Raw genomic sequence first — 12665 nt, 5'->3', positions numbered from 1 at the left:
TGTGACCAGGGGAACCATACACCACTTTCTGTTCCACATCTTCGGTGCTAATTTCACTCACTGCCAGAACACATTCACCTCAATGCATCATTTCATTGTGGCTTCAGTCCCTTTGAGCCAGCTGACTTTAATCCATTGTTTCCTTTAGACAGTTGGACGCGTTCCAAGTCTATCAATAGGCATCACCCACCTGAGTCATTCAAATAACCTTCAGCTACAAAATGACTGTTTTGGAGCAAGTAAAAGACAGTTGTTTGTACATTGGTCCTATAAATAAAAATAAAAAATAAAAAAAAAAACACTGTTGATTTCAGTGACATAGCCCACTTCTATATAAACAGCTGTGGTTTAGAGATAATCACTGCTTTACACGCTCATCTAACTCAAACTGAGACCAGTTTCACAGCATCTCACAGCTACAGCTTCAGGCAGCAACGCATTCATTCAAACAGGCATTTCAAGACTTCGAGTGCTACACACGTCACAAAATGTTGATGGGTTAAAAAGTTAAAGTGGACCACGTGGACTAACGCAACGTTTCTGCGTGTGCATTTGTAAACACATACGAGTTCTTCTGTATGTTTTACCCTTGTGAATGTAATCTCAGCCTTGAGAAGCTAAGCTTTCCACTCAATGGCTGTAATCTTCTTTGGGACTGTAGACTATTACTGTGAGCTTCTTTTAACAACACTGGAAGTGCAGCTTACTGACTCAATAGAAAGTCATGGTTGACACCCATTTACAAACTCCCTGTTTATAATCTTACATACATTATCCATAGTATTGGGCAATATGATCATGTACGACGAGAGCTGATAGAGATTTGTCCGCCAGTAGAGATTTTACTAAACCATTTTTACTATGTCTGTAATATCTCTGCTTGCACTGGGCTATTGTGGCCAGCGTTGTGAATAAAAGACAAGGACTGATTTATGGCAATTCTGGATTTAAAGGATTTCACTATTATTATGGTGCAGTACATTGAATTTTCGGTATTCATTTCAAAGAATTAGCCAAACAAAAGGTTTCTCAACTGAATTTCTGGTTCAGTTTAGTTTAGTCTAGTTAGAATTTGCCCCTTTCATGATATATCCTTAGTGTGATATAAAATTATATACACTATAATCGAGAATTTTAGCCATTTTGCCTCAACTTTCAGGATTTCCTGCAGCGGTTGAAAGTGGAGGCGCTCTGCACCTTCACTAACATCAGAGGAAATTATTCCTCTCATTTTTACAAATGTAATAGGCTTACTGAGCTTCAGGGGAAACTATATTACACAGCATGCATTATATTACACAGCACATATTTAATAAAGGAGGCAAATGTTTAAATCATCATGTACTAACTACAGAGTCTGACAGATCACAGACCAAGGATGTGTCTGTGTTATGGCCTTTGCCTTAGCACTTCTAGATACACCATCTGTCCCTGTTTCTACTGGCCATGCTGTGACGATCCGACTGGACATTTTTGAGTTGGTCAGCCTGACTGGTCGGGGTGTGAGGGTGCAGTTTATATGAACGTAAGGTCATGACATGGAAAAACCATAGACTGTAATTAAAGATGGCCGTGGCCTCCCAGACGTCACCCACAGGTTTCTGAATAGAGGTTTTGGAGCTCAGAGTGAGCCATTCCACCGTCGCCATCTTGCCAGTACCTGACTCCGCCGAACGGGCAAAGAGGTGGGGTGTGTGTAGAGCTGAGACTTTGTTGCATTGCGCCCTCAATTTTACAGAACTTTAAGCCTTGATAAAATTTAAACAAGTGAGTTATATAGAAATTCACCCCTTGTACAGTTGTCATGTAGGATGAACTTAGCTCAAGAGACCAAAACGGTTTTTGTATGAGGCTGTAAACGTGTTTATTTCTGCTGTAAAGTTGGACATTTTAACATGGGAGTCCGTGGGAATTGATTCACTTTTGGAGCCAGCCTCAAGCGGCCATTCGAAGAAGTACAGTTTTTGGTTACTTCCGTGTCGGCTTCATTTGGATGGTGCCTGGGAAAAAAACACGTTCACATTTAGCTCACTTAGTACTGACGCAGGCTAAAGGCGGGACAAGTAACTAAATACCCCTTCTCGTTCAAAGTTTCAAGTCTGCTGCACCTGTAACTGCACCCAACAGTGATGTACCGACACGCCCCGTGCAGTATATTAAAACATGACAGACCGCCGGCTGGTCAGCAAACATCAGAGTTTCAGCTGTTGTTAAGTTAAATGGACATTAGTGACTTCTGCATTTGTACAATTCATTCAGACGACAAAGACCAGGAGAGAGTTCAGGGAAGAGGTGGGATGCAGCCAGAACGAGGCTCTGACGTCTGACGGCTTTTTGAGCGCGGCTGTTTTGAACGTGTATAAACACTTTTTTGCTGCATTTACACACTGGAAAGATGATCATGCGGATGGAGGATTTATATTTCATTTCTGTGTATCTGACCTCAACTGTTTCATTTCATTCCCTTCAACCGTGTGCCTTGGACAGTTCTGTGCATGCTCTGCACGCCAACAGGGCAGTCTCGACTTCAGGCTTTGAGCTGCTGCTGAGCCTGTGGTAATGCCCCAGGCTCATTTGAACTGCGCGATCAGTCTGCTCTCTGCTAATTGAGCTGTTGAGATTGTACTTTGCGGCACGCTTTACTCTGATAGACCCTTGGGCTAGAAAGCATGTACGAGGCATACAGAGACACACAGCACATGCGTATAACACTTGCACATGCACACCGTGACACCTCGGCAGCTGTCAGGCAACAAACTGATCGTGCACCGTTGCGGATGCAGGAACCGGCAGCAGCACGTACAAGAATAAAGCAATAACACTGACAGATTTGCTGTGGGACAGTGAGGGGAAGGAGAAAATGAGTAGATTTATACGATCTTCTCAAGCTCCTCCGTGACTAACCTGCATAAGATCCCTGCACCCTGTATGGATGTATGCAGCCAGCCGGCCTCCAGTGCAGTCTAATCCATCTTAGTCCGCTGCAGGTCCCCTACACTGAGCAGAAAGCAATGCTTAGCAAAGAGGCTGATAACTGAATGTCATTTATATGAATACTAATGAGTACCAGCCATTTTAAAGAAAAGATGTGAGCCTTCGGGTTTTAAGGTAATGAATTAAAAATAAAACAGAATTCATTGATAGCGGTTGTAAGTACAATTCACACATTGTGGGTCAGGCAACTTTCAATACATAAATGAATGGTAAATCAAAAACTATGCATGAAAGACCTCTTTATTATATATAGCTACTTCACTGTCTGGGGATATAAGAGGTCTGAGGGAACGAGGGCACTGACGAGTGAAACAAGACAAGAGAAAAAGAAAATATTTTCAGGGGCATGATCACGGACAGTCAGAGGCACAAAGTCAGTGGATTTAGCCGTGACGTCTGAAATCATAAGATGCTCATACATCACAAGACCGCTGAACTTCTCTCAAGGACAACGAGGAGACCGGCTGAAATAAGATAACAGGCCTGTTTGCACTCTCGGGATGCCTGACCCCTCTGGTGTGCAAAATGGAGTGTTTTTTTTCCCCAGAGTGGGAGAGGGTCAGGAAGGGGGGTGGTGGTGGTGGGGGGGGTCACCTACCTATCAGCCTGAGGGAGGCAAAGACTTTTTACAACGCGAGTCAAAACGTACATTTCTGCTTTTGAAATTTGAGGTGACGTCTCATCATTAAACCTCTAAAAGAGAAATTAACTCTGTTTACAAAAAAAATGTAATAACTTTATACATATATATATATTTAATCATAGAAATGTCACATATTTACAAATGATCCACGATGCAATGATGATGTTTGTTTTGCAGTGCGATGTGGCACAGTACAGAGGAGGTGGAGTAATTGGAATCTGCTGAAGAATCAATAACAGAATCTCATGGCACTACATGCAGAGCAGCATCAATCCATCACCGTCTCATTAATTACGATACCTTGGCATAATTACTGTGAAGAGATGAGCTCATGGTTGAGATGCTGGCCTCCATCTAACGCCAGTGGGATCGTTACTAGAAGGTCGGCAAGACTAGCGCTAGATTTTAGCACCCACTTCTAATAAAACCCCCCTTTATAAAAGGATTTTAACTTGTGACTAATTATTAAAGATGATTGAACTGTTTATTAATGCTTTTTGAGAGAGTCACGGGCAGCTTATACATCAGCAAGAGTTATTAAGCCTTCTGCAATTTTCAATCACAAAAAATCAATGATGGGTTTGTAGGACAATTAAGCAAGTCTAAATGTTAATTAGTTGTCATTTTTTATTCATAAGCTTACAATTGATCAATAAAGAATCAATATGGTAGTCTTTATTAATGGTTCAAAACCAGTAATGAATGGTTTACAGATCAGTTGTGAAGTATCCATCTGATGTTATCGTTTCCTGGATCAGGGCTGAAGAACATCTGGACCTGAATCAGTTCATTACTAACTCATTAACATTTACAATCGCACATCCAGTGGTTTCATTTGATTTTCAAAAAGACAAATCATTACTGACCTATGACAAACAGTTGCTAATGGGTTATTAAAAAGCGAGAAACTGATGACCCTTTATCAATATGAAGCAACAATAAATGACTTAATGAATTTATTCCACATTTCCCATAAGGTCCTTTACCTTTTGCGAACTTGACATTAGAGAAAGTGCCTTGAAATAAATTGGCATACTCCTTGTTGAAGAAGGCAGCGTTGTTCATTAGAAAAATATTTAAAATACATTTTCTGCCACTCCAGCAGAAACGCTCAAAGCTTTAGCTTTATTCCAGCTGGAGGAACAACTGTTTTGTTTTGTGGGTTCCTGGAGAGACTTCAGCACATTTCCCATCAAATGACAATGGAAAGGCACAGTAAAGGGCAGGGGCCAGGTTTCCTTGTCTTTCTGTTTCAGTGGGGATTCATTTAAGCGGCGGCTCAACACTAAATCACAGGGAAGAAAACTGTTGCTGCGCTGCTTCCTTCTTGAATCTTTAAGGCAGCTTCGGCCACACCCAAATCAGTGATGTCACAGACAAAACACCTGCTGTGTTGACTGATTAGGGGGGGAAAGTTGTTTTTAAAGACTGGACTGTATCACACTGCAAGTTATGGAAGTATGTTTCCCTCCGCGCCGCTTCTTCCTATCTCAAGGTTACTGCATTCATAGAAAAGACAGATGAAACATAGAGCAGGTGCTCGCCACAGTGATAGTGCCATTCCTTTTAAATTTGCAAGTATGGATGATGGCCAGCGTTTGGGCGGCAAAAGTAAAACATTTGCATTTGAGTGATGAATGGGTCTCCGGCTCCTGGAAGAGCAAAATAAAGCAGAGCCACTTAGCTCCTGCCAAAGCTGTACTACAGACCCTAGTGGTTGGGCAAGTCACTACTTTGTGTATAATTTGTTTGAGTATAAATTATGTGTGTGTACTCTCGTAGGTGTAAAGAGGGGCCTCCAGAGATCTCTCTGCACATTATACAAATTGAATTAAGATGTGTTAATTTTGCTGGTTAGTCAGAAGCAAACCGCATGAAGTGGGTTAATGAACCTTAAAGGTCTTCAAACCGTCCTCCTCCTGATGCCATGCTCTCCTCTTCCTCCAGGGCGAAGGCTCCAACTTCCTGCAGCTGGGCTCCTCCATCGAGCAGCAGATCAACGGCATGTTCAAGGTGATGGAGGAGTACAACTGGGACAGCTTTGTGGTCATAACCAGCCTCTACCCGGGCTATGAAACCTACGTGGATTACATTAAGTCCTTCACTGACACCAGCTACTTCATGTGGGACCTGCAGGACGTGCTGACCTTCGACATGTCTGCCGACGGCATGAACGACATCCGAGCACGTAGGCTGCTGCAGCAGATCGACGCCCAGGTGTTGTTGGTCTACTGCTCACACGAAGAGGCCCAGTATCTGTTTTCCATGGCGACAGAGGCCGGACTAGTGGGGCCGGGCTACATCTGGATTATTCCCAGCTTGGCTGTGGGAAACCCGGACAACCCCCCACCTGACAGCTTCCCTGTGGGGCTCATTAGCATCATCACAGACCGGTGGAGGATGAGCCTGAGGAAGAGGGTGCGGGACGGGGTGGCCATCGTGGTGAAAGGCGTGCAGAGCTTCCGGAAACAGAGGGGCTTCATTCCTGAGGGCCACAGTGATTGTCACAATCCCATCAAGCCATCAGCTGCTAATGACACTCTGTTCAGGTGAGCTAAGATGTTGGGGGCCAGAGGGAAACTTAGTACAAATATGAGAAAACATTATCTTATTTTATTAATAAAAGTCTCTATTTCTTGTTATTAATATTTTTATTACTATTTTTTTTATTTTCTCTTGACAGTGTTTGCTTGTTCAAAATTTCTAAATGTTTTTGTGTTGTCTTGATAAATTGAGGATCATGTACATTTTACACAAAACTAATTCCACCACAGCTGTTCAATCGTTGCTTAGCTACTGTAAATTAAACTTGAGCCCTCAGGCTCAAAGAGCAGCATCACTCCCTTTTCTAGTAAGCTTCAAATATGAAAGACAACACACATATCCAATCTATATTAATAATACAATATAATATAATATAATATAATATAAAGCGAACATTTTTTACGCATTAAAATGATAAAAACTTGCAGCGATAGACTGGCATGTATGAGGTAGTACTATGTTAATTTAGCCTACATTATACTGAATTTGCAATGTCAGCTTTTAGTGTAAAATTAATTAAACCCACTTCAACATTTCCCCCCGGCCTAGTTCATGACTGGCCTTTACTTATGTGTCCCTGTGACACTCCTAGTACTTGATACTTGGTCGTTATTTGAATACTGGTATTTATTTAAGGTTTTACAGAACATTGTTTCTGAGGAAGGTTTTACATTTTGTCAATGTTTAATGAATGATTTTCCACGTTTGGTGGAAGGGGCAGTCATTGCATGTATTTATATCTACATAAGCTCAAAGAGGAGCACAAAGCACAAAGGCTTCCGTAAATGTTAAAATAATAAAATAAAGGAGCTGGAGGCTAGTGATTGTTCTCTTGACAAACACTGAACTCACATTTAGTAAAATGGTCACCAGGGCCACTTGGAGACAGTGCTCATAAATTGCAAGAGTGAGTTACAGAGTGGAAGCTCTTCCCAGGGAAACAACTTTGCAGTGGTTCGCTGTTAATGTTGCTAATGGTTAACATGAGATATAAACCCTTGTAGCTTTAGACCGTCTCATGTGGACGTTATGGTGACTTGTTTGCTGTGTATAATCACAAATTAGACACTAAGGATGATACTGTAATTTTAAATCGAACCCCTGAGTATTATAAAAATCTGTTTAACGGGACTTACTGTTCTGCAACTGCATAAAATGAGCCAAACCCAACAAAAGGAACAACCCCAAGACTAACACTTAGTTTATTTTTTCCCCCCATGTGAATAGCAAAGTCCTTGTACCTAAACAAGAAAATAAGCTTTAGCTCACTGCCCTCCTGAAACAATGACTTGTACAAAGTATTCATGCAAGTGTTTTCTGATCTGTCACTTCACTGGTTAGGTTTAGGTAATCAAATCCACTTGCTTAAGGAAAGTTCATGGTCACAGCCTTTGCTAGGACGGTCATTATTTGTCATTATTTGTCATTATTTGTATTTGTTTGTTACCAGATAAAAAAAATAATAAATTGTTTCAAGTGTCTGGACAAACAACCATTTCTATTGCTTTTTCTGCAGAAGTAATTCTCTTTTATTCTGTCAGTTTAGCTTTTGATCTTATTATGGATTACATATTTTTGTAGGCCAACCCTGATGTTAGCATCACACTGGTTTCCCTCAACAAAAAGCCAGTGGGATTTTATACATTGCCCTTTGGATTAATGCAGAAAATAAACTGTGACAAACAAATGATGGGGAGTAGTGGTGATGGAAAGTGGAAGCATTACACTCTGCTACACTAAAAGACCAAAATCACTCCAAAATAGTCTAGCCTATTTAGCCACAAGCCATAATGTACTCGATGTAATTAGCTAGCTAACATTAAGTTACAGTAGCCCGAGTTAAGCTTGTTAAAGTTAGCTAGCTAGCTAACAGTAGTATTAACAGAAACATTAAGGTCTGGTTACTTACCCCTGAATTTGCTTGCCTCTTCTTCGTTAATTGTTATTCCTGCTGTAATTATTTTTTTTAATTAGTTAATCCGTGGACAAGCTCAATAAAGTAGGAAAACTAACTAACATTTTCACTGACATCATGTCAGGAAAAGATTTTGTGATCACTGATTTCTAAATGTTTTTGCCCGTGCCTTAAGCTTGTTAAAATAACAATTATATTCCCTTTGCTGTCAGCAATGATTTTGTACCTTTAATTTTAAACAAAGTTTTAAACCCTAACCCACAGTTATCACCTTTAGGAACATTTCTGTACCTTACAGGGTACTTTTCTGATAAATGCACCTTTGGGTACAGCAATGATACCCATATTACTGTGTAAGTGCTGACACGTTTTGTTCAGCAGGACACTCTTCACTAATGAACACCAATTTGTGATGTTTGAAGCCTAAATGCAATCGTCAGAGGTAAAAAGCTAATGTTAGGCTAAAAACAAACTCTGGTCACATGACTTCAACGTCACCACCACTAAACTTCAAGTTAGTGTTAGTTTGATTTAGCTCCGACCTCTTCTACCAAAGCCTTGTTAGCAACCGGCTGAAATCATGACTGGAGTATTTACTGATCTATTTTTTATGTCATAGAATAAAACGTGAAAATATCTGGAGCTTGTGTTGACCACAGACTTTATTTCGGCCATCTAACTAAAAACCCAGTCAAAAAACACAAAGACTTCAAGGCGAGTGAACCGGAAGTGTTAAAATGCTTACTAACTTCGGGGTTTTAGGACTCATTCCTGCGGCGCTCTATAATTATTCCCTTTAATCTCCGATACATCATGAGAATACAACGGTAACGGCTCAGACTTACATCTGTGGTACTTGGCAAAAAGAGGTCAACAGTTGTTCATTTATTCATGACCAATCTGTGTGGTGAGGAGCACATTTTATAGCAACTGTCACTCTCCCAAACTGTATCCTCTGCCCCGCTGCCATCCATCTCCTGCAATCCATCTCACACCGAGCGCTCCCCACTATACTTCGTGGAAACTGACGGACGAGGGCGTGGCTTCTTTTCATTTAAACCATGCCCAAAAGAGCAGCCTGGCGCCATCTGTGCCACAGGACACGGCGCAAATCCTATTTTAAATTTTCAAAAAATGTTTTAATCAGCAAAGGGAAGAGCCAAAAAAAATAATAATAAAAAAACTATTCCAGCATCAGCTTTTGGCTCATATAAGCCAAGGTCATTCAAGGAGACTGTGAGTGCGTTGTGTGTAAAATGTGTGCATGTGCTGTTATAGATGATTGCCAATAGGCTGTTAACGGGACGCAATCATCATCAGACACTGCTCTCGCGTTATGAAACATCACTCTCTCCCTCTGATGTCAGAAGTAATTTTTCTTCAGAGCCTCTGGAGCTATGGGCGACACAACCTTTCCTTTTGTAAACCCAAACTGCCCATGAAAACGTGGAGATGGTGAACATTATCTCACGCTTTGATACTGTACGAACCGCGAGACTTTCTGAACCCAGCAGGCACTATTTGAGCAGCAGCAGCAGTAGCTCTCGTCAGGTAAAGTGAAGGTCGGCAAGACAGAACAAAGCACTTTCTATTAGCTCTATAGTCAGTCGTCTCTTCTCTCTCCAGCCAGATCAAACATTATCATCCCCCTTCGGTTCTCACATTTGTCCTCACTTGATTGGAGATTTTTTTTTTTTTCAAGTAAGCTTTTGATAATGAGTCAGTGCACCTGTTAATGGGATTATCGCAGATTACCAGATTAAATAGGCTTTTCACACGGACCAGGATGAAGGCTATTCTCCTCCCAGCAGGCTTTACAGCACCTCAGCTGGAGTGACGGGCGAGGTGAGAGAGCAGCGCCACAGGTCTAATATAACAGGAATTAGAGTGATGAAACAATGGAGTCAAAGGAGGCAGGTGACAGTTTCCCACGTAGTGCAACGGCTACCGGGACACTTTGTCTCTATGGTTTCAAGTTTTTTACAAACACGGGAAAGAAGCTGTGCTTTTTCATTTGTGACAATGTCCGATCAATTTGAGCTGTTTTCATGAACGAAGGAGCAACGTGTGTGTACGTAATCGATTAGAGAAATAATCTGTAACTGTTTTGATAATCGATTAATTGTCTCTTTAGGTTTCGGACTGTTTGATTAGTCACAGATCATCTGGGTGCCCCATGTGTAGAGGCTACAGTCCCTCGCTGCAGTCGGCCCCGGTTCGAGTCCCGCATCGGACGGCCTTTGCTGCATGTCATTCCCCCCTCTCTCTGCCTCCCCATTTCCTGTCTCTCTCTACCATCCTGTCCAATAAAGGCACAAAAAGCCCCAAAAAATTATACTTTAAAGTCACGGATCATCTCTCTCTTTGTTTTCTCTGCAGGCACATGTTGAATGTAACCTGGGAACACAACGACTTCTCCTTCAACAGTAACGGTTACCTGGTGAATCCAGCCATGATAATTATCACTCTGGACAGAGAGAGACAGTGGGACAAGGTAAGATTCTCAATAGAAGGGGCCGATATTTCACACAGTGTGGGACTTTCTTTCATTTCTGTGTTATTACTGAATGCGTAACAAATGGTGAGAAAAACAGAAGAGCTGTTCTGCCGTCACGACGTCTCTTCCAGTGACATCTTCCTCCGCATGCTAAAAGCAGAGCGATTTCACACATGGCTGGTCTCTTTGTAAAGACTAGTCAGGAGAGTCAGAACTCCACTGACACAACAATGAACCACTTAATGAAGGATCATCTCATAATCACACACACCAACAGTGCTGCTTTTTACTCACGCCTCTCTCTCACTTACTCCTACCCTCCATCCCTTCAAAAGATATTAAAAGAACCCCCCCCCCTACACACACACACACACACACACACACTTTTGTCAGGGTACTTTGCTGCAGCGTGCTGCCTCATTGACTTGTTTGGAGATTGAAACATTAATTTAACTGCAGGGGGGTGGGGTGGTGGGGGGGGTGGTGGATGTGATGTGGACACCAGACTGGTGGGAGTTCACTTCCTCCATTGGTTGAATAGAAGGTGTTTAGTTAAACATCACGCTCAGAGTAAACAGCTGCAGGCATTTCAGACCTAATTATGTCATATTGATGTTTCCGAGTGATACGTCCTATTAATTTCCAATGTGTTGTAAAGGCTCTGAGCTAATGGGAAGCCGTGATGGTAAAAGAACCAAACAAACTATTTGAGTTGGAAAGCAGACGGAAGCCATTTTGTGTATGAACCAATACCACAGCCTGGTCCAGTGGTGTAGGTATTTGTTAGAACAGAAATTACGTCGCAGTTTTGCGCATTTATATGCCGTCAATGTTGTGTAACTATAATTAGTAACATGTCAGCCTTTGGAATAAAACAGCAATTACTTTGTCCAGTCATCCTTCTTTTACATTAAAGGTCCACATTTTACTTTTCCTTTGTTTTATTTGAAGTGTTAAGAAGATGTTCATAAGAAGATATATTTGTGGTTTTAAGAACCAAAAACCATCTCAGTGTAGTTTTACATCTCCTCTCTCAGGCTTCTCTGTGGAGCTCTAGTAACAACAGGTCAGTGAGCCAATCAGAAGAAAGGAGGCTCTGAAATCGTAATCCTGCAAGGTTGGATGGTGGGTCTAGGTGTGCCGGGCTTGGGGCATGGCTGAGGGTGGTGACTGTTTTTTTGTGACATCACAAAGTTCCAGAAGTCCTGACGGCTGGTTTTAAGGCTCAGTGTCTGAATACAGGCTGTGTGCATTTCTCTGTGGACTGAGCGCTTTGATACTTTCACAGTATTAATATAGAACCTGGTTGACCTGCTTTATAATCAAACAACACATGGACATCTACATTTATATAATTTGGAACCTTTAAGGTTTAGATTTTATTCACTAAGAACTGTAACATATTTTGTTACAGGTTTTGTTCACAAAGCTTTTTTTATATTATCTAATTTTAAAGTCAAACAGGTTGTCAACAAATATAATTAGTCTGGGTTTTTGTTCACAATTTCACTGTATCAGAAAACATCTGATTTTGTTCAGTCTTTACGTTAAATTATGTGAGATAAACTTGTAACTTAAATTTTTTTTTTACAGCGTCTAATAGCTCCTGTCATCTGAAAATGTTGAAATTCAACTGTGTGCTGTGTTTAGAGCTGCTGCTAAAGGTTATTTTAATTATTGATTAATCAATCCATTGGAAAAACAACTGTCAATCAAAATTTCACAAGAACAGTATCACTAGTCCCCAGAGCCGTAAGACTCACCTTCAAATTGCTTGTTTTGTGCAACAAAGAGTCAAAAAACAAATATTCAATTTGCAATCATACACATGAAAAATCCCACATTTAAAGATCAATCCAGACAGTTTGGCTCATCTAAAAACAAATCATATCAGCTCTAACTATGCCTCATATACCTAGGATATCTTTAAAGGCAGACAAATAAATACTGCTGAAATGGTGTATCTTTTTCTTGACTGTAGAAATCATCTGTATCAAACAAAAAAAAGTGAATATTTCTTCAGGGAGCTGCAGTGCAAAAAAACAAAACAAAAACATGACAATAAAAATGTT

The 12665-nt window shown here is 41.0% G+C and overlaps 1 protein-coding gene across 1 annotated transcript in view; it reads left to right on the top strand.

Annotated features, from left to right (window-relative positions):
- grin2ca (glutamate receptor, ionotropic, N-methyl D-aspartate 2Ca) overlaps positions 1–12665 on the top strand; it is a 66223-nt gene that overhangs the window by 28249 nt on the left and 25309 nt on the right. Inside the window, exons 3-4 of the mRNA XM_056401625.1 lie at positions 5585–6186; positions 10476–10590. Coding sequence (XP_056257600.1) covers positions 5585–6186; positions 10476–10590 — 717 coding nt within the window. The remainder of the gene's footprint in view (positions 1–5584; positions 6187–10475; positions 10591–12665) is intronic.

The sequence above is a fragment of the Seriola aureovittata genome, chromosome 17 (genome assembly GCF_021018895.1).
Source record: "Seriola aureovittata isolate HTS-2021-v1 ecotype China chromosome 17, ASM2101889v1, whole genome shotgun sequence".
NCBI classification, from domain to species: Eukaryota; Metazoa; Chordata; class Actinopteri; order Carangiformes; family Carangidae; genus Seriola; species Seriola aureovittata.
This window is presented reverse-complemented; position numbering and strand designations above follow the sequence as displayed.